The sequence below is a fragment of the Sander lucioperca genome, chromosome 4 (genome assembly GCF_008315115.2).
Source record: "Sander lucioperca isolate FBNREF2018 chromosome 4, SLUC_FBN_1.2, whole genome shotgun sequence".
NCBI lineage: Eukaryota > Metazoa > Chordata > Actinopteri > Perciformes > Percidae > Sander > Sander lucioperca.
The window spans coordinates 4,063,141-4,084,624 of NC_050176.1; the positions used below are offsets into that span (position 1 = coordinate 4,063,141).

At 41.8% G+C, this 21,484-nt stretch overlaps 1 protein-coding gene across 4 annotated transcripts in view; it reads right to left on the minus strand.

Moving 5' to 3' along the window:
* Positions 1-12,592, minus strand: part of LOC116039606 (E3 ubiquitin/ISG15 ligase TRIM25-like) — a 14,763-nt gene extending 2,171 nt beyond the window's left edge. The window contains exons 1-12 of one of the 4 annotated variants that reach the window (XM_036000334.1): positions 12,466-12,592; positions 11,526-12,150; positions 10,788-10,883; positions 10,326-10,559; positions 7,933-8,101; positions 7,812-7,838; positions 4,615-4,680; positions 4,144-4,329; positions 2,942-2,986; positions 2,743-2,802; positions 565-702; positions 106-165 (exon numbers count right to left, since the gene is read on the minus strand). In XM_036000334.1, the coding sequence (XP_035856227.1) occupies positions 106-165; positions 565-702; positions 2,743-2,802; positions 2,942-2,986; positions 4,144-4,329; positions 4,615-4,680; positions 7,812-7,838; positions 7,933-8,101; positions 10,326-10,559; positions 10,788-10,883; positions 11,526-12,131 (1,687 nt within the window). In that variant the 5' untranslated portion in view covers positions 12,132-12,150; positions 12,466-12,592. Of the gene's footprint in view, positions 1-105; positions 166-564; positions 703-2,742; positions 2,803-2,941; positions 2,987-4,143; positions 4,330-4,614; positions 4,681-7,811; positions 7,839-7,932; positions 8,102-10,325; positions 10,560-10,787; positions 10,884-11,525; positions 12,151-12,465 lie in introns of those variants that run through there. The other 3 variants (XM_031284518.2, XM_036000335.1, XM_036000336.1) reach the window with 3 other exon arrangements.
* Positions 12,593-21,484: the final 8,892 nt, after the last annotated feature.

The following is a 21,484-nucleotide window of genomic DNA, read 5'->3' on the forward strand; positions in this document are numbered from 1 at the left end:
CTGGTGGGGACAGAAAAAAAATAAATAGACCATTCAAATAACAAAACGTGGTTGCTACTGTACTACTATATGAGGGACAGATCCCTGCTGCGCTCATGCACTTACATTTCAGAAGTTCAGTTCTTTTCTCAGCAGATGTTATGTTTGGGGGAATGTCCGACGTTTCTACAACAGAAGACGAAAAATACATTTGTTATTTGTTAGGCTCGGGGATAACAAATACAAGCTTTAAAAAGGGAAAACGTTAAAGTCAGTTTAGGGGTGCTGGAGTACTCCTGCATATGAGAAAAACTTGTATAAAGCCTTTTGTGGCTCCAGAGGGAGCTGCCACAGAGTCTAATATATTGCCGTAAGTGATGGTACTTGAGACTGTTAGTTAGGCTGGATGGTGGGTAATTTAGGAGCCAGGTTTTGACGAGGAAGAAGAATGAGTGGAATAAAAAAAAAAAAAGACGATATCTCTGCCCTGAATCAATTTTGATATTTATTTATTTTTTAACTCTCCATCATGAGTCTGACAATGTTGCAATGCTAAATCAGGGGAGTACTCTTTTTTTTGTTTACCTGGTTGCTTTTTGGATTCAGCTGTAGGACTACAGCCTCTGGGTTCGTCGTTCCCACCGAACTCCAACAGGTTTTCCATTGAACGGGCTTGATCCTTTTTTCCCATGTTGTCCTCTTTGGCTTGGGGAGGTTTTTGTTCTAAAGATAAAAAATAAAAATAAATTGTTTTGTTATATAACTGCAGTGAAAAATCTGAAGAGCTAAGTGTTATGTGACATTGATTAAAACAGAGTTGTTACACCAAACAATGATCAGATAGAGGCAGTGACACATTACACACAAGCCCGTATTAAGACAATGTGGTGCCCCTGGGCACTATACCTCAAAGTGCCCCCCTGTCCACCACCCCCTTTACCCGTGCTGTCCTCCTGGCAAAAATATCAGACATAATCAAGGGGATTTCTCAAATGTAATTTACTAACCTGTCCAACTACATACATGTAGGCATATGAGCAGTGAGCACTATATTCAAATGTCTCAATTCAAAATGTCTATCAATTCAAAAAGCCAAAATCAATACTATATACAAAAGCATCATGGGAAAGCTAAAACTGCTTTAGCATCACAGCTAACGACAATAAAAAGGACCTAAAATGAATAAGATATGGACAAAAGACTATCAATATTAGATCTAAGAATACAGATTTATTGCACAAAGTCCTCTTAAAGAAATACGAGTTCTAGGAAATGAACCGCAGACTGTGGAAGTCACACACGAAGCGTACCGGTCGTGCTGTGTGCTCGAAAAACACGAAACAAGGGTTGGGCGCAACCAAGTCTCACCCAGAGGTGGGGCTTGTGTGAAATTGTTTTTTCTTTGCTTGCCAATTACACTGAATCAAGAAAGCCAACCACTTATCATTGTTTATAACAGTTAATATTTTACATTCATCATTATGATAACATTTTTGGGGGGTTTAAACTGCCCACTTTTGATTATTGTTAAACCCCCCTCCCCCCCATTCCCCAAATGATACATTTGCACGTACCTGTGGACCAACTCAACTCTGACAGATTGGGGAGGGAAGTGATAGTGGTCATGTAATATTGATTTACCTATAATTTATTATCATTATTGTGAAATTAGTGTTCATAAACAGGTAATGTATGGTCTTTCAACAATTTCAAGTGAATAATATAACAATTTACGGAAAATATTGTTAAAGCTTGTGTCATGTGGTGCCCCCCCACTGGTTGTGAATGGTTGGTGCCCCTGGGCAGTGGCCCAAGTGCCGTTATGGATAATCTGGGACTGATTACACAAGAGTCTTCCCACATTAATATAAATGGGGTGGAGAAAATACATAAAAAAAAAAAAAAAAAAAAAACACATCCAGGGCTCGACAGACATTTTGAGAAATTGGCAACCAATTATTGGCCTCTGTCTGCCATCAGCAGCAACCACTTTTTAATTTTTAAATGGTTTTAATACTCATTTTCTGCAGTAATGACGCACTGGTAGCCGCTGAGCTTTCTGCTTTCTCTTCTCTCCGACAGCGAGTTTTATTGAGAGACCACATAGCCCCGCCTCCTCTCACTCACTCACAGTGCCGTCTTCTCACTAGTTGAATATGAGAACTTACAGGTTTGGTCAGGGTTATTCCACCCTCCCTGAACGCTGGCTTTTCATTTGGTTTGGTTTGTTTAGTTTGGCAGCATAATGCTGACGTAACTTCTAACACAGCTAGCATAACTTCTACATCTATGTGGCAAATAAGCAGAACTCAAGTCAGTTAGCTCCATGCTAATACATAATGCGCGTTAACGCAAATTAGCATCGCGATCGCTATACTAATAACAAAGTTGTCTAACAAATGATCCATTTGACTTCACATGATTAACATAAAATGACGTGTGTGCTCATAATTACAGGCAGAGATTTACTGTGCTCTGTGGTAAACAGGGTACCCCTAGGATTCTCTAAGTTAAATGCAATCCTTTTTAATACCACCTGGGATGAAATGTAGTGCCTACTTCGCGGCCATATAATGGAAAATCAGTTTGGATTTTAAGCCAGAGTTAAGAGATCAATGGCACCAAAAACTACAGGCTCTAAAGTGAGCATTACGTTGAACCAACACAACATCAAACTGGACATTAGAACCTTCATGAAGGTACGATGTGTTGTTTTAGAATGCATTAGCTTCAGCTAGATGTATCTAACAAACATTTCCTTACTTTGAGGTTTCTTCTTTGTGCTTGCTTTGGGTTGAAAACCTTGATCTGTCCACATCAGCTCTGAGAGATAGGAAAAGGCAAAAGAAAAATGCATTTTATTCTTGAACCAAATCAATTGGCATGCTTTATAAAATGCTTGTCATTCATTTTGCTTTTTACACATTATCATAAAGCATATGTGTTGGAGAGATGAACATACCAGTTTCCTGGGAAGGGTTGAAAGGTGGAAATCCCCGATAAGCTCCTGAGAACACGTCAGATAGCGTCATTAGATAAGATCAAACTTTACTGACACACACCGGGGAAATTCACACGTTACAGCAGCTCATGAGTTTACAAAAATCACAATTCTAAATCAAATTTGTGATACAAATGAACCAAGATAGGAAAAGATATTCCACCTACAGTATAATAATTGTCAACACACAGTGTTGCATTGCACATTGAAAGATACAAAAAGAGATTTAAATAAGTCATTACAATAGTCTGTTAATCAACATGGCTTTAAACAGTTACCCCAATACCGCACCACAAATTTGAGGAATATTTTACTAGAGTAGAGTAAAACGTGTTCCATGCTTCTTGTGGTCAGAGCGGTGTGGACGGCGGTATTACGCAACTGCGACCTGGGCGACTGTGTGCCGAGGGTCTGAGCGCCGAGCCGTGCCCCTCCGAGATTTTGTAACAACACGGATTGGGTCTCACTAGTCTACATCGAAGACGTTTCATTTACGGGATAGTTCCGGTTGCCGCCAGAGGTTCCGCCGGATGTCCCTCACCCTCCTCATTCTCTGTGCTGGCATTCTAAACTCCAGCCGTTTCGGGAAACAAGTTCCATCCCAAGGCTATTTTGCAGAAGCACCGTTGCTCCGTCTGGCGCTTAGCGCAGCCAAAGAAGATTGCGATTGTTTAAAAAAAAAATGCCAGCACACATTTTTTACTCCTATCAAGGAATGTTGTATGGACTATCCAGACCCTCCTCCGTAGCACTGTGGAGGAAGGTCTGGCAATGCGAGGGGAGGGTCTGACTGGCGTTGCAATGACTGGCCGCTCTGACTGCTTGGACCGCGCTGTCCGCCCCACTGCGGTTCTGCTGACCGCGAGAAGCATGAAACCTGCCCAAGCGTAGCACTATTGTTTTGATTTCTTATTTCACCAATCGCACCACGAACCAACTCACCCAAAATTCCAAGGCTAATATCTGCAACAAAATTGGACATGGTTGGCTTCACTATACTTTCTTAAGGGATCTTCATCCATGAAGTTTCCCACTTATCAATGTACCTGCTCTAGCATTTTTCAAATGATAGTGATTGCATACGTTTTAGTAGAAAAGTGATACAACCACAATGAAAACTGGTGTACTCGGTGTGTCTGATTGGGTCTGTATATTTTATTTACCTGGCCTTTGTCCTGCCATAAATTGAGAACCCCTGAAAGGGCCAGGTGGATGCTGGGGTCGATAGAAGTTCCCATGTGGCCCCACAAAACCAGGTCCAGGAACTGGCTGGAATAATGGCTGGACGGGTGGACGACCTGGACTGTGGGACCTGGGCGCTTTTTTCTGCTTTTGCGGCTTGGGTTCTTCTGAAACAGAGAGGGTGAAATCAGAAGACATTTGGTGCACATTTTTTTGTGTTTTAAATCACATTGTAAAGAGTTGTGTGTTAAAAAAAATGCTCATCAAATTGTTTGCAAGCACTTAAATTATATGCCTGACAGAGATGTATGAAGGTATTTTGTCAAAACCTCAGAAGGTACAGTACTGCACACTAAACGTACATATTGACTAGTAAAAAATCCACACATTTAGCTTTTTTTTTTTTCATTATTATGTATGAATGTTTATCATACCCATAGGTTATAACATACCAGATTTCGGCTGAGATCCAGTACTTCCAGAACTTGCGGGTGCCGAGCCCGGATCTGCTTTCTCATCTGTGAATGGGAAGTGGACTGCATTTATATAGCGCTTACAATTTGCCTCTCATCCCATTCACACCAAGGTTATAATAGTTTGGAATTTTTAATTAGAGGAGTGTTATCTCTATCTCTCTCTATATATATATATATATATATATATATATATATATATATATATATATATATATATATATATATATATATATATATATATAGTCTATTAGGCTGGTAATGGGAAATTGATATGATATGAATTACTCCAAAGCTTCAAATAATTACGTACACATATGTACAGTTAAATCACTGTGAGCCAAAACCTCAGATTTCAGACCGTCCCACTACCAAAAGTTTATCTACTCTTAGAGCGGTTTAGATTTGGTGAGGTCAGAGCTGTGGACTCCTAAATCATCCATCTTTGCTCACTACATCTTAGCCTTTCTTACCCTCAGGTGTGCATTAAATTGAGCGTCAGCGTCAGTTCTGGCAGGCCAAGTAGTCAAGACGTTGCTAACCGCTATTGGCCAACAACATGGTCGCATCAGCTGAGCTGCAACAGCTGATATGCATCAGCGCATCCGCTGGTCAACTCCCCTCGCTGCTAAATGGCTACACTCGAACAGGGCGCCCTACTTAAAGCTGCTTTAGTTTGCTCCTAACTGCTTGCTGCTCGCATCTATGCTACCCATCTCTTCCCCTGCCCCACCTTGTCGTGTATAACGTGGCATTTGCTTGTATGTCATCGTTGCTGCTCTGTTCATATGGGGGAATAGTTTAGCTCTCCCAGTCTTAAACTGTGTGAGCGTCCCCTAATGCTGCTGCTGCTGCTGTCCCCCTGACTCTCTGCTCTTTCATGGTGCTCATGAAAGGTCAGGGGACTCCTCTGAACAGAGCCATACCGCCAAATTTAATCAGTAATTTATTCAATAAAATTTCCTAAAGCATTTTTATTGTCTGTGTTGTTCTTGGCTTTAATTGACCTGACAGAACTACAGGAAGTGAACTTCTTTTTTTAAAGTCAAAAATGGGAAATTGTTGGTTTTCTTATAGGCATCAGCCATGAGAAGCAGGTAATAATCCGGTTATCATATCGGCTGAAAAATCTGGCATCTTTAGTTTAGTTTCAGTTTTTTTGAAGGGTTTGGTTTTAGCTTTTATGGTTTTACAGTAGTTGGTTTTTGTTAGGGCCAGGTATAATGTCTCAGAAGTATTTAGCTATATATCCATAAAAAAAAATACATTGTTAAAGAACGGTTTAGGAACGGCCGCATTGTTTGAATCTTTTCAACTTGAGTACTCTTTCACTAGCACACTTAGAAGAAAACTTCAATACCTGCATTTCATCCCGACCTCAGCTGGAAAACATTAGACTGAGCTGGATAGCTTGGTTTATTGGCATTTGATCTGCTTCAATATTGAAATCATATTCCTGTTATTTCATTCTACAAGACTAGACTACATGCCAAAACCATACTGATTAAAAGGTGCTGTAAGCGATGTTGGGTGACGTCACTTCTTGTTGACGTTGGAAGTATTGTCAAACAAAACGGAGGCTAGCTCGCCCCTCCCTCCTCCTCATCCCGTCCCCTCCCCCTCCCTTCCGCGCACTAACCCCCCCAACCCCCACCCCCAAATCCTTCTTGTCGGCCATTGGCTGGAACACTGTTTGTCATGTTTGGTGGTGCAGGTTGGCACAGTTTGTTTTAGTTGCCGTTTGTGGAGCCCGGGCTGTCTACAGAGAGCGTGTTTTTTTGTTTTTTACAGTGTGTTCAGGGGACAGACAGCTAGCGGATAGTGAGGAGATGTTTGCTGTATGTCACAAAAAATGTTCAGCGTTTCCCACAGATTAAAAAAGCAATTTGAGGTGGACGCCGTGTGCACGGAGGGGATGGGCTGTGTGTGTGTGTGTGTGTGTGTGTGAGAGACAAAGGGAGAGCAGGGAAAGGAAATGCAGCTGAACGAATACGCTGCGTGTTTTAAATAGCGTTAAAAAAAAGAAAAAAAAGAAGAATGAAACGCAGTATGTGGCGGCTGGTATTGATTCTGTGGTGCACCGCCACGAATTATTCTATGTGTGGGAAACACTGATGTAGCCTAAAAAAACGCGTGACATCGCTTAGAGCACCTTTAATTGTGAAGCAATTGCGGAAAAGCGCAATCTCCTGGAATGTCAAGTCTGTTCAATTTCTGTGTTTTAATGTCACGAGAGTTGACGGAAAAATGTTAACATAAAAAAATTTGCCATCAGGGAAACATTTGAGCACCAAGCATCACCGAAGCAAACATAGAGTCCGCCTCCCCTCGTCCAGGCCAAGTCCTGCGCTCTGTCGGTGCCAAACGGGATGGCACAAGAGTCTCCGATCTCCTGTTTCTGGGCCAGCCCAGGTTCTATTTTATCCGTCCCACTTTCCTGCGTCTGGACATCAGCCGGGTCACACTGCCCTAGGAAGATGCCGTGGGCAGTGATCGCCTCAAGGTCTGCTGCACTTAACCCAATCCCCTGGCCTCCTTCTCGGATGTTTAGGAGTGTATCTCTGTCATAGGCAATACGTGCTCCAGTAACAAAGGCAAAAAGACAAAAAATTAAAACAAAATCTAGCCAAGTTCATGGGAACTACTGGCCGCCACAACTGCATGCGCCGCCGTCACCATGGTAAAAAAAACTAAAACTGAAATTAATTTACGTAGATTTTTTTATTAGTTTTTAACAAGGCAAGATTGTTTCAGTTTAGTTCTAGTTTTTTCTTAAAGAATATCGTTTTTGTTCAGGCCTAGTTTCAGCTCACAACCTTCATTTTTCTCACTGCTTATTGTCGTTTTCATTTCAGTTTTAGTTTACTAAATACTACTACTACTACTACTACTACTACTAAACCTGATTCACACACACTCGCACACACACAGCAGCAAGCTACGAAGCTACCATCTGGAGCAACTTGGGTGTCTTGCTCAAGGACACTTCCATGTGAGAACAGGATCAGCTAGAGAATCAAACCGCCAACCAACCATGAATTTAGCGAATGACCCGCTCAACCTGCCGAGCCACAGATCCCCGATCAGTCCCAGTAGCCCGCCACCACAAAACACAGCATTGATTAAGTTAACATTTGACTCCATCTCCCAGTATCTCCCACATGACACAAACTCACCAGGCGCAACAATGCCAGATTTAAGTTCTGCAACAAAATTGGACACGATTGCCTTCATTATAATTTCATAACACATCTCTGAATGTAAAGCCTCCCACTCAGAATGTACCTGCACAGTTACCTGGTTTAAGTTTCAGCAGTCTGGCATCAACCGGCTGTTTCAGGAGGTCTGTCAGATGCTCCTTCAGGGCAGCAGAGAAGGCCTGTGTTGCCGTCACCTTCTTGGAGTCCAGGTTGATTCGAGGGGCGTGAGGTTCAAAGGTGACGGCCGGGGGCAGGTTAAACGAAGCCTGCGAGTAGAAGAACACAATGTTGTTTCCTTGATGGAAAAACAGTCGAGATAAAGCTATACTATTTTATATCGTCGATCAAATACGAGGCAATACTGTAACTGAAACATCACTGGAATGATGCCAGAATGAAGTTGTCAGATTGCAGTGTGACGGTTGAAACGTAGCAGCAACAACATCTGGCCTATTCCCAGGTTTCTTCACAATCATTCTGTCTCCCGTACATATGAATTGTGCGGTCACGTGTGATCTTAAATTCAGAGAATTAATCAGGTCAATCCTCAAAAGTTTTAACTAGAATGTAGGGCTGAAACGATTCCTCGAGTAAACTCGAATAATTTGATTACTGAAAATCCTCGATGCAAAAATGATTTGCCTCGAAGCTTCGTTTAGTTAATGTTTCCAGCGTTGTATCGCTCACGATGTTTCCGCACGGAGGATTATTACTGTCGCACACCGGGCTGACAACACATGCCGTGAAGACTGATTACAAAATGAAGAAAGAGCGTAAGGGGCTAAGAGAAGAGACAGGCTGGAGAAAACGACCAAAAGTGTCCAAAGTTTGGAATCAGTTCAAACGTAGTTAAACTAAAACTCTGTACAGTGTGTCTACTGCAAAACGAACTAGCTTACCACAATAATAGCACGACGTCAATGCTTCAGCATCTCAACAGAAAACATAGAGTCTAACTTAATCATCCATTCCATGAAGCGGACCCGACCAAAGTAAATCACAAAGTCGTATGGACGATGAAACTACACCAAACACAACAACTACCAAAATCAAAGACGAGACAATACGTAGTGGTGACCACAATTCGGAAAAACAGCTGATTGTTGCGCACCACTTTCTCTCACTCTCTCTCTCTTCACGGAGAAAGAGCTAATCAACGATCTACTAGCACAAGTGTAACAGAGCTGTATGACATTGTAATCAAATATATAAATGAAAATAGGTTGAGTATAACTAATATTTACATAGAGGCCTATATACAGATCAGTCTCAGGTTGAAACTTGTAGTTCTGAATGTTAAGTTGCACAACTTAAGGTAATGTTTATGTATGTTTAAAAGCAATGTAATATGGCACTTAAATGCACTTTTATTGCTTACAATTATTTTATTTATATTGTAAGCAATGTAGGCAATAAAAATTTAGCTTTTACCGAAAATTAAACCAAACTATTGTATATTATTGCTCTTCAATAAAACTTATCCGATTAATCGATGGAATAATCGGTAGAATACTCAATTACTAAAATAATCGACAGCTGCAGCCCTACTAGAATGATCCTGGTCGGACATCGTTAAATATTAAGGCGGCTCGATTATGGAAAAAAAAAACATTTTGGTCAATATTTAAATCACGATTATTTAACATTATTACTCACTGACTTTTAGAAAGATGTTGCATTTATTGAACTTGCAGGAACACTTTAACTGTGGAATTTTTTTTCATTCAAAACAGAAGACAAGAGTTTACTAGCAAAATGTAATGTGCAAAATAAATGTTTTTCTCGATTACATTGTTTTTGTGATCGTTGGAAGCCAAAATCAAAAACTCGATCAAAATTTGATTAATTGCACAGCCCTATTAAATATATAAAATTATACTAACATGTTAAACTGAAAGCATGCTCTGCATCTTTGAACAACTGCAGGACAGGTTCACATTTTCTCAAATAGCCTACATCTTAACCCTTTGCTTAGTTTTCACTCCCTATCATTTACAGGCTTTTGGCAGAGTCACTACATGTCTGTGCCAGGCATGCCATATATTGTTATTTTTTGCAATTAATTGGACTACTCAGAAATGCCATCAATTTGCAAGAGAGTTACTTCAGTTTGGGATAATCATGTTTTGAGTTTTGGAAATACAGTTCCCATGCAAGCATGTATTATGTATAATGTCATATTAAGACCAATTGATTTACCTAAGTCAGACTCAAATTAGTCGGCTGAACTTTGGAATGAGGGATGTGGATTTTGTCCCCAATCACTTTAGAAAGGGATCACTTCACAGCCAGTATGAACAGAAGGAAGGACCCTCCAATAACCCTTTTGCTGTACATATGAGCATGTGAGTGTTGGAGTTGAAAAAGTATGAACCCATCAATGTTCATTTAATTCTCAGAAAGTTTCAGTTCCATGTCAAGGCATTGCACGTGTGTGTGTGTACTATACTATACAGATGCTGTTCGGAATGATATTCACAGTTGTCTCACCTGTAGGAAGGCCAGAGTTTGGGACTGACTCAGCAGACTGTGGATATCTTCTCTAGCTTTGCTCAAAGTGTCAACGTTGTCGGTGAACTTCTTCGCGAGACCCTTGAGTTTGGTCTGACCACCCTCCAGCTCGCGGTCCACTGCGATTAGAGCCTCACGCTCCTCTCGAGCCAACATATCGCGCATCTGCTGATACTCAGCTGTCAAAGCAGCCTTCCTGTTGGTCGCTGAGTCCTGGGGAGAGGATCCATAAATAGATCAGAAGGTAACAAGACAGGTAAATACAGGGCAAGCTTAGACAAAATAACATAAATACAAAAACTCAAGTGCTATGGATTGCAAATGAACAGGAATCACAGAATAAATACATTTATTTTTTTTCAAGTTTCTTCTTTCAAGGCACAATGTTTTAAATGAATACTATGAATTATGATTAACAATAGAGCAAATGACGAGGGTTACCTTTAGCTTGTCCTGCATGTCACCCATTAGAGATAAAACATTCTCATTCTTCGTAATCTTCGCGTCCAGCAAACTTAACTTGCCCCTCAGGTCGGACTACAAACAGAGAAACATGATACATTCAGTTAATTCAGACAGACACGCACACAGGTGTTTTTCACAAGTGCTCACAACAATGTATCCTGCTCTGCCTGTAAAAGGTTGTCATTGGAACTAGTTTCTACCACAGAAATAGTCCCTATGGAAACTCCTGACAGCATGTTCTGTGCTTCTGCAGACAGGTGCACTGTATCTGGAAGACAAGTGTGCATTTAATTTATGAAATTTTCATATTTTTCACACACACACACACACACACACACACACACACACACACACACACACACAAACAGTGCGTGGTAGTATCTTTGTGGGGACCAGTCATTGACATAATGCATTCCCTAGCCCCTTACCCTAACCTTAACCATCACAATAAGGGTTAAGGTAAGGCTAAATGCCTTACCTTAACCCTTATTGTGATGGTTACCCTAACCATAACCTAATAACCTAATGCTATCCCTAATCTTAAAACCAAGTCTTAACCCTCAAACAGCCCTTTAAATTTGTGGGGTCCAGCATTTTGGCCCCACAAAGCTGTCCAGACCCCACAAGTGTACTGTATGCCCGGTTTTTGGACCCTACGAATATAGTTAAACACACACACACACACACACACACACACACACACACACACTTTACCTCTTTCAGGTTCCTCTGCTCCTCTGGAGAAATGAAGGAGCATCCTTTGTGGACCTGCTGGAGGCAGAGGCTGCAGATTGGGCGGCCATGTTGGCTGCAGAAGAGCTCCATCAGCTTGTGGTGGTCCGGGCAGATACGCTCCGACAGGTCGCCGACAGGCTCAATCAGTTGGTGGAGACGAAAGACTGGGTTTTCCCGGTGAGGCCGCAGGTGCTCCTCGCAGAAAGAAGCCATGCAGGTGAGGCAGGTCTGGGACGCTTCTGCTTCCATACATGCATCACAACGTATGGAATTCTGTTTCGCGGCTTCATTGCTCTCCTCTGACGTTTCTTTCAGGCCGGCCTCGCTCTTGCTCGACCTCAAGTTGAAAGTCTCCACAACGGTGCTGAGGACCGTGTTTTTCTTCAGCTCCGGTTTGGTGGCGAAGTGGGTCCGACACTGAGGACAGCTGTACGAGTCCTTCCAGGTGGCGAGCAGGCAGTCCTGGCAGAAGTTGTGTCCGCAGGGGATGGTCACCGGACAGTCAAAGGGACTCAGACAGATGCTGCAGGTCAGTTCATCCTCCAGACTCATCAGAGAAAACTGACTGTCGGCCATCTCGGCCATGATGAAACGTCAGATGAGGCTGCGAGGGAGAAACGAAACTTAACTCGTCGAGTGTATGAAAACGAAACCGAGAAAGACACTCACATACTCGCTTAAATTCATTTTCCAAAGCAACATTTATTCTCAATGTCGTTTCCTCTAGTTTGTGCGTAGTTTGTTAGCAAAATTGCTGTGCGGATGGTAAAACCATCAGTGTAAAATCTTAAAATGTTACTCAAGACGATGTTTGAACATTCAGCGCTACGCCGAGTTCGACATTAGCTATATGTTTACATTGACATTTTTTTTAAATCACATGAACAAGCCACTCGAAACGAAATATCCCCCACAATACCTTAAATCCTCGGGTGTGTAAATGTAGTTCAACTTCTCACTCACTCCAACTCGACGTTCAGCTTACAGTCTGTATTTCTGGTTGTCCCAGTGGTGTTGAGCGCAGCTGCTCTGACGTCAGTCAGTGTGGGAGTGGTCAAAGCCCGTCTACGGAAAGCCGTTCCACTCCCTATTAAGCAAGTAAGCCCCATTGTACCTGTCGGTACACGATCCGTTCTGCCTGCACGATCCGTTCTGCACATGCGCAAGATGATACTGTTTTACGTATCCATACGACCTGCACGATCTGTTCCACGCTAGCCTATGGCTAGCCTCCACCGGGAAGCTAACGTTAGTTTAGCTTACAGCTAATTCGGCTAACCGCTAGCTGACAGCTAGATTCAGTCTAAAATAACGTTAACTCAAACGTAATGGGAAAAGCAGGCTACAGCTAAATTAAGACTTCACAGTAATAACAATAAAGACAAGTATTGAGTGATTGTATTTTAAATGAGCACAAGTAAAGTAGAACTGACGTAACAGCTGTTATATATGTCAACGTTTATTTTCAAGTTTTATTTTGAGGGTCTTTTAAAGTTATTACATGCTGTCTCAGCTAGCAGTTAGCCGAATTAGCTGTTAGCTAAACTAACGTTAGCTTGGCTGTCGACCGGAAGCGTGGAACAGATCGTGCAGTGTCGTAAATCCTCGTACAACCGCGCATGCGCGAACATTTTGCGCATGTGCAGAACGGATCGTGCAGGCAGAACGGATCGTGTACCGACAGTACCTACTTTGGTTGCAGTTCCACCAGAGTTCCACTGGGGGTGATCACGGTCCAGTGCAAAATGAATGGGACCCTATGGAGCTAGACGGCTAAATTTGTCTCTTTCGCCTGATTGTCGTTGAGAAATCTCAGATTTGATTGTAGTTTTTGCAAGTTCAACATGGATTATAGGTCAAAAGTTGAATGAACGAGTACTTATGCCCTTTCGATTTGTTACAGGTTGAGTCGTTGTTGCCCATAACACGCTAGCATTCTGCTAATGAATGCTGATTGGTCAGTGAAGGACTGATTACGATCGGAGATCCCGCTTGACGGCATCCGAAGCAGAACCAGAATGCCAGAGTGAATATTTCGGCGTGGTCTTTAAAACATTAGCAAACCTCTTTCTAGCACGTGTATTGACAGGGAGAGTCTAACCTGTCAGCTGTGTTGTCGATGCCTCGAGAGAAAAAAGGAAGCGACTCAGAGCTTGCCGTAAAGCAGAATCTCTGGCCGTATATGTGTATGACGTCATTGACATTTTAAAAGGCTTTTTAGAACAAAAAAGCCACTTTAAAAAAAGCTAACACCCAGCAGTGTGTATTTTCTTAGCCTCCCCTTTCAAATGCAACATTCAAATTACTAGACAAAAAATTATATTCTGAGAAAAGTGGATTTTGAGGGGTATAGCTCCATAGAGTCCCATTCATTCTGCACTGGCCTGTGAGCGCCCCCTATATGGAACTCTGGTGGAAGTGCAACCAGTTCAGAAGCCGGAAGTAACGAGAGAGTGGAACGTCTTCCCATATTAGAAATTCTTTGGAGTAGTTCAGTCAGTTCAGTCAGGTGACAGGTCAGTAGAGCAGCCGCGACGGGGTGTCAGCATAGACTGTGTCGGTACTGTCGGTAGACGATCCGTTCTGCCTGCACGATCCGTTCTGCGCATGCGCAAGATAATACTGTTTTACCGAGGATACGACCTGCACGATCTGTTCCACGCTAGCCTATGGCTAGCCTCCACCGGGAAGCTAACGTTAGTTTAGCTAACAGCTAATTCGGCTAACTGCTAGCTGACAGCTAGATTCAGTCTAAAATAACGTTAACTCAAACGTAATGGGAAAAGCAGGCTACAGCTAAATTAAGACTTCACAGTAATAACAATAAAGACAAGTATTGAGTGATTGTATTTTAAATGAGCACAAGTAAAGTAGAACTGACGTAACAGCTGTTATATATGTTAATGGTTATTTTCACGTTTTATTTTGAGGGTCTTTTAAAGTTATTACATGCTGTCTCAGCTAGCAGTTAGCCGAATTAGCTGTTAGCTAAACTAACGTTAGCTTGGCTGTCGACCGGAAGCATGGAACAGATCGTGCAGTGTTGTAAATCCTCGTACAACAGCGCATGCGCGAACATTTTGCGCATGCGCAGAACGGATCGTGCAGGCAGAACGGATCGTGTACCGACAGACTGTATATAAGAAGGGTGTCAGTATCGTACCGCCTGTAAGATCCGTTCTGCGCATGATTACGTAGTAGAAAACTAACAATGTTGTCAGTACCCGATCCGTACCGCCTGTAAGATCCGTTCAGTGCTCATTTAAAATACAATCACTTAATACTTGTTTTTATTGTTATTACTGTGAAGTCTTAATTTAGCTGTAGCCTGCTTTTCCCATTACGTTTGAGTTAACATTATTTTAGACTGAATCTAGCTGTCAGCTAGCGGTTAGCCGAATTAGCTGTTAGCTAAACTAACGTTAGCTTCCCGGTGGAGGCTAGCCATAGGCTAGCGTGGAACAGATCGTGCAGGTCGTATCCTCGGTAAAACAGTATTATCTTGCGCATGTGCAGAACGGATCGTGCAGGTAGAACGGATCGTGTACCGACAGTCCCTGTGCGATTTGTACCACGCATGCGTTGAAACACTTTACGACCAAACATCACAACTTTTTTTTTTTTATTAAATCTTTATTATACAATAGTCATAGCTACAAACAATCAAGACATGTTGTCACTGATCCAAAACCGTGTAGCGACGTCATTGTTGTGTTGTTTGTGTTAATGTTTTTACTTTTAATACTTCGTCTTGACTAATAACTATAGACTGCATATTATTAATGCGATGAAGTGTAAACGTACATAAGTGTCCTTTCAAAGACGGGATGACAGCTCTTCCAGACACCACTGCTGTGTACCACTATAGTAGCTACATGCTAACAGCAGTAAACATGTCATCTTAGCTGGCAATGTTGTTAAATTCATTATTAAATTAAACACATTCCTGCTGAAACATGTCCGATTGTGTAGTGTTTGGTTCAGAAGCCTTTATCTGTGATTTTTGACGTTAGAAAGTGCTGCTTCGTTCCACTACAATCTAACGTTAGCATACTCATAGCTAACTATTGTAGCTGCATGCTAACGCGACATAGCGGAGCATATATAGCTAGCTATATATGTACGTATGTAGCAGGACGTTGTACCGTAAAAAATCACCAATAAAAGCTTCTAAACCAAATACTAGCTAAACAAATACAGTAAAGTGACCGAAATTTGGGGTGAAATGTCCAGCATTGAGCTACATAATAGTTAGCTAGGAGTATGCTGGTCTCTCACAGAGATCTCATTTGTAGACCTGTTTTTACCTGATACTTTCATAAAAGTACAAACACATAAAGTGAGAGGTATATGCACATGCTTAAACTTTATTTCAAGCATGATTAACCTGAAGCAGGACGGAGTCATGACTTAAAACACCAAAGCAAGGCTTCTAGCTCAGGCTAGCTAGCGTTAGCAAATTACCTTCAAAGTTGCAAAGAAATGATGAAACGTAAAATTTGAAGTCTTTATTTAATTTGCTACATGGTGTTGTACTGGATGGCCGGACGACCCTCCGTATATCATTAACAGATACTTTAGGAAACTCCAGCAAACACCTTGTAAACTTCATCTCTGCCATCATAACGATCTACTGTCACTGTCTAATGTTTTCTTCTGGTAACCATAGAGCTGTGCGCAAGTGTAGAACTGATCAGGCAGCGTTGTAAAACACATTGTTTCTGCGCATGCGCTGAATTATGCGCATGCGCAGAACGGATCTTACAGGCGGTACGGATCGGGTACTGACACGGGGCGTTAATTCATGTACAGCCGACTTCTTTGATTGGTTCGTAGAACACAGGAACTTGAAGGACCATAGGGAATTCAGTTTTTAATGTAATTATTGAAGTCGAGCAATTCAAATAAAATTATTCAAATTCAGTTTCTAGTGATATACATATTTTTGCCCATGAAGAGTATCATACAATGGAAGTCAAGTAAGGCTATGTACAGTAGCCTAACTAACGATAGATAGATAGATAGATAGATAGATAGATAGATAGATAGATAGATAGATAGATAGATAGATAGATAGATAGCAGGGGTGATTCTAGGATCAGACCTTTAGGGGGGCTCAGCCCCTAATGAGAATGGAATACAGATACAGTGCCTTGCAAAAGTGTTAACCCCCCCTGCTAAATCAGTAATTTCACTGGATAACAATGAATACATGTATTTATTATTATAACAGATGATAAATGCAAAATATTGAACATATGGGTGCCTGGGTAGCTCACCTGGTAGAGAGAGCACCATATGCAGAGGCTCAGGGTTTGAGTCCGACCTGCGGCCATTTGCTGCATGTCTTCCCCCTCTCGCTCCCCCCTTGCCTGTCTACAGCTGTCCTGTCTATTATAGGCTAAAATGCCCAAAACAATATCTTTTAAAAAATGAATAAAATTGAACAATAAAAAAACTACGAAAGTCCCTTTATGGACTAACAGAATCAAATGATAATGAGATGTAAAGCCCCCCTAAAAAGGGTCTAAAATCGCCACTGATAGATAGATAGACTGCAGAATACATTTCTGGCTTCAAGTCAAGCACCTTTTTCCCTGGGTAAGTGATAACTACACGTTTAAGATACCTATAGTTGGAAAGAAAAATATAACTTACTAAAAAATATATCCACTATTGCTGACTGACGCAATATTACATGCAAGGGCGTAACTATAGGTTCAACATTGGGGGGGTGAGATCTCCACTTTTGAGCATATCAAACACTTCATGCATTCTTTTTTCTTATTTTTCTGCAACAGTTTGTGCCTTTTCTGCATCAATAGATGGTGCACTGGTCAGTTTTGATTATTGGGGGGGGTTCTAATCCTCTTCTTACCAACTGCAACATGGAGTAAAGGCTGTTACCCAGGTGGTTTGAATCTTTAATGATCCTCCTAGCCTTTTCCTTTCTGTCCTGGTGTAAATATCCTTTAGGCACGGTTGGGGACTTCCTATTGTGTGTTCAGCTGAGCGAATCACTCTTTGCAGGGCCTTGCGGTCTTGTTTGGTGCTGTTTCCGTATCCAGGCAGTGATGTTCCCCGTCAGCACGCTCTCAATGATGCATGAGTAGAAATTGCTCAGTGTTTGAGGGGGTACATGGAATTTCCTCAGGCATCTGAGGTGAAACAGTCTCTGCCTTGCCTTTCTTTTTCTTTCTTTTTTTAAAGATTATGTTTTTTGGGCTTTTATGGCCTTTAATCGACAGGACAGCTTGAAGACAGGAAAGGCGAGAGAGGGCCAAAGGGCTGTGGGTCTGATTCCTGCCTCAGCCGCTATATGGGGCACACACTGTACTGGGTGAGCTTGAGGTCGCCCCTGCCTTGCCTTTCTTACCACTGAGTAAGTATGCAGTGCCCAGGTCAGACCCTCACTAGTCTTGCATTGCCAGACCTTCCTCCACAGTGCTGCAAAGGACGGTCTGGCTAGTCCACACAGCATTCCGGGATGGGAGAAAAATGTGTTCTGGTTTATTGGCATTTCTTTAAACCAATCACAATCGTCTTGGGCGGCGCTAAGCGCCGGACATGTAAAATAGCCTCGGAAAGGAAGTTGTTTTGGTGGAACGTGTGTACGCTGCAACAGAAAACTCAGATTGGACCGATAGTCTAGCTAGCTGTCTGGATTTACCCTGCAGAGATCTGAGGAGCAGTTATCCATAGTCCTCATAAATCCACCGGAGTTTAGAACGCCAACACAAATAAAGTGGAAGGTAACGGACATCCAGCCGAAAAAGAGTGACATCCGGTGGAATTTCCGGCGGCAACGGAGCTATCCCGGAAGTGGAACGTCGTGGATATAGACTAGACCCTCAGTGATGTGGACACCAAGGTACTTGAAGCTGTCCACACTCTCCACTGAGGCCCCGTTGATATTAAGAAGAGCATAGTTACTTCCCTGCTTCTTTCCAAAATCCACTATCATCTCTTTAGTCTTGCTAACGTTCATGAGTGGGTTGTACTTCTTTCAGATAGACCTCTTCATTGTTGTCTGTGATCAGGCAGGAGATGCTCTTGCTTGTCTATGTAGTGGGGATTGTAGGTGAAGTTCATCTTTCCTACTTTTTCCACTTTTTTGCTCTGTGTTTTCGTTGATCTTTAAATTTGAACATCTTGACCGGCAGGTTAGCAGAATCATCAGGAGGAGTGTCTTGTGGTTGTATGTTACCATCATGTCCAAACAATATTGTAAAAAATAACTAAAATAGCATACACTTAGCATAAATTGTTCACAGAGGTGACAAAAAGCTGCTGGACAGATCCGCACCATTCTAAAATAAGTCCTTCACGTCACAAATTCACTTCAATTTAAAAAAAAATTGTATTACTTTGTATTAAGGTGTAACCTTAGGGCAACTACGCCCATTTTCAAAATTCATGCATGTGTATGATGTAGGGTCTAAGACGGTCCAAAAACATTAGTAAACATGAACTCTCTACCAAATCCAAAAACTAGAATGCTTAAATGCAAATTTGTGATGTTGTGTGTGGCTGTCAGTATGAAGTTAGCAGTAACATTATAGCTGTGAACGTAGCAGTGCAGTGTGTGTATCTGTCAGTGAATAAATGCTACAACGCCTCAAGACCCAAGCCAAGTTCCTGATGTCTTGCTGCCACCTGCTGATTAGTGAAGTGGGTTAGCCACGCAGATAGCAACATCTTCGGCTAAGGCTCACTTAAGGTGGGCTGACCTTTAAGGTGGAGCAGCATAGACAACAGTGCTGCTGCCATTTTTTGCAGTTATTTTGAATTTAGAACAGGGTCTATGCCATTCTAAGTTAGGATTCCTAACTTGAGAAATCCCTAAGTTAGGACGGTTCTGTAATAGCTAAATTCCTATCCTAAGATAAGATAGTAGTTTTTCCTAAATGCAGTCAGGAAACATGTTTCTGTAATACCAAAAAATCTTAATGTCATCCTAAACTGAGATAAGATTAGACTTCAGAATTAGGACGTTTTTGTAATGAGGCCCCTGGTTTCTGGCTTTGAGAGAGAGTAGCTCGATCATGTTCACAAATATTGAATGAACTGTCCTAGGCCATGGAAATAACATATTGGAATTCATTTAGGTGGTGTTCCCCTTTAAGGCCTCTATCCTTTTAGTTTACAATGTGCTTTGGTGGTTCAAGCAATGTTAATAAGCACATTTTTATTAGTTTAATTACCACAAACTAATTACCACATGGTGAACCGGGTTGGTGATCCAGTATCGATTATAGTATTGGATTTCAATACTATTGGATGCAATAATGTGTAAGCAGCATTTTTATGTTGTAGGGGATGGGGGTAATTACTTGGGTAGTTTAATTTATGTCAGTGAATCATATTTCATAAGCTGATTATGTGTCTTCATGTAAAATTTGCAAAATAATAATAGCAGCCAAATAATTGTAGTGAAGTATAAAGTGCAGTATTTCCCTCTTAAATGTAGTCGAGTAGAAGTATAAAGCAGCTAATGATAATTCTCAATTAAAGTATACTACAAGTGGGACCTCTAGCTCACCCAGTACAGTGTGCGCCCCGTGTAGGCTGTCTTGGCAGTGGCCCGGGTTCGAATCTGCCCTGGGACCCTTTGCTGCATGTCATCCCCCCTTTCCTGTCTATTCACTATCTTATAAAGTAAAAAGCCCAAAAAATAATCTTTAAAAAAAGTATGCTACAAGTACCTCAAAACTATAGGCCTACTTAGCTGGGTAGATATACCTAGGCTAGATTTACATTGCTACGTTTTGGTTTAATAACGAATATCTTTTGCCCCCCCCCCCCGTTGTGCTGGGTAAAGGATGCTGATAGCCAGGCTCTCATTGGCTAGCTGTCAGCCAATCAGAGTCAAGCAGCTTAGCTCGTTGAATATTAATGAGAACTGGCACAAATCGAGCTGAGTCTTCCTGCAGGCTTTCTATACCACGCTAGAATGGTTTGAAACAAGGTAACCAAGGCATTTTTTCCACAAAAAATGTTACAGAGTCCATGGTAGAACTTCAGACATTACCACAAAGTAATGAAATACGTGTGGCAGGGCATCTTTAAAAACACTTTTTTCACGTTTTGGTTTGGAATCTGCAGTGTTGTGTTTCAGTCTCACCGGCCGCAAACAGACCTTCGGCAACACCGACACTCACGCCAAAGTTTCGCCGCCTGATTGGGTCATGACGTCACGTTCTCTGAGACAGGGCTACTAACGTTTCCAGGACAACTACCAGCAACGGGCGGTGTATACATGCTGCCTCCTGTTTACCCCGGCACGCGCATGCCCAGTATACGAGAATGTTGGTGAGATATGCGGTTTGGCCGTGTTAGTTTAAACGGAGATCAGTTCTTCTACTGGAGTTAAAAACACGAGGATCATGGCTGGGTTGGCTCAGTGGGTAGAGCAGGCGCACATATACTGAGAGGTTTATGCCTCGACGCAGAGGTCCAGGGTTTGAATCCGACCTGTGACAAATTTCCTGCATGTCTTCCCCCCTTTCTCACCTAGCTGTCCTGTCAAAAATTAAAGGCGGAAATAGGGCTGGGCGATAGGGAGAAAATCAGATATCACGATATTTTTGACCAAATACCTCGATATCGATATTGCGTCGATATTCTAGGGTTGACAATTGTTGCTTTAACAAAATATCTTCACACTTAGATTTTAGATAAATAATCATCAGTAACGTGGACATAATGTTTAAGTGGGGAAAAGGCAAATAATAGAACAGCTAGAACAGTCTGGTAAGTGCAGAAAAGTACATCACTTTACTGTAATGCAGCCTTTAAAACCAGGAAAAGACAACACTTATGTCATATCATGATATTACGATATCTAGTCTCATATCACAATATCAATATATTATCAATATATCGCCCAGCCCTAGGCGGAAAAGCCCAAAAAATAATCTTCAAAAAAAACAAAAACC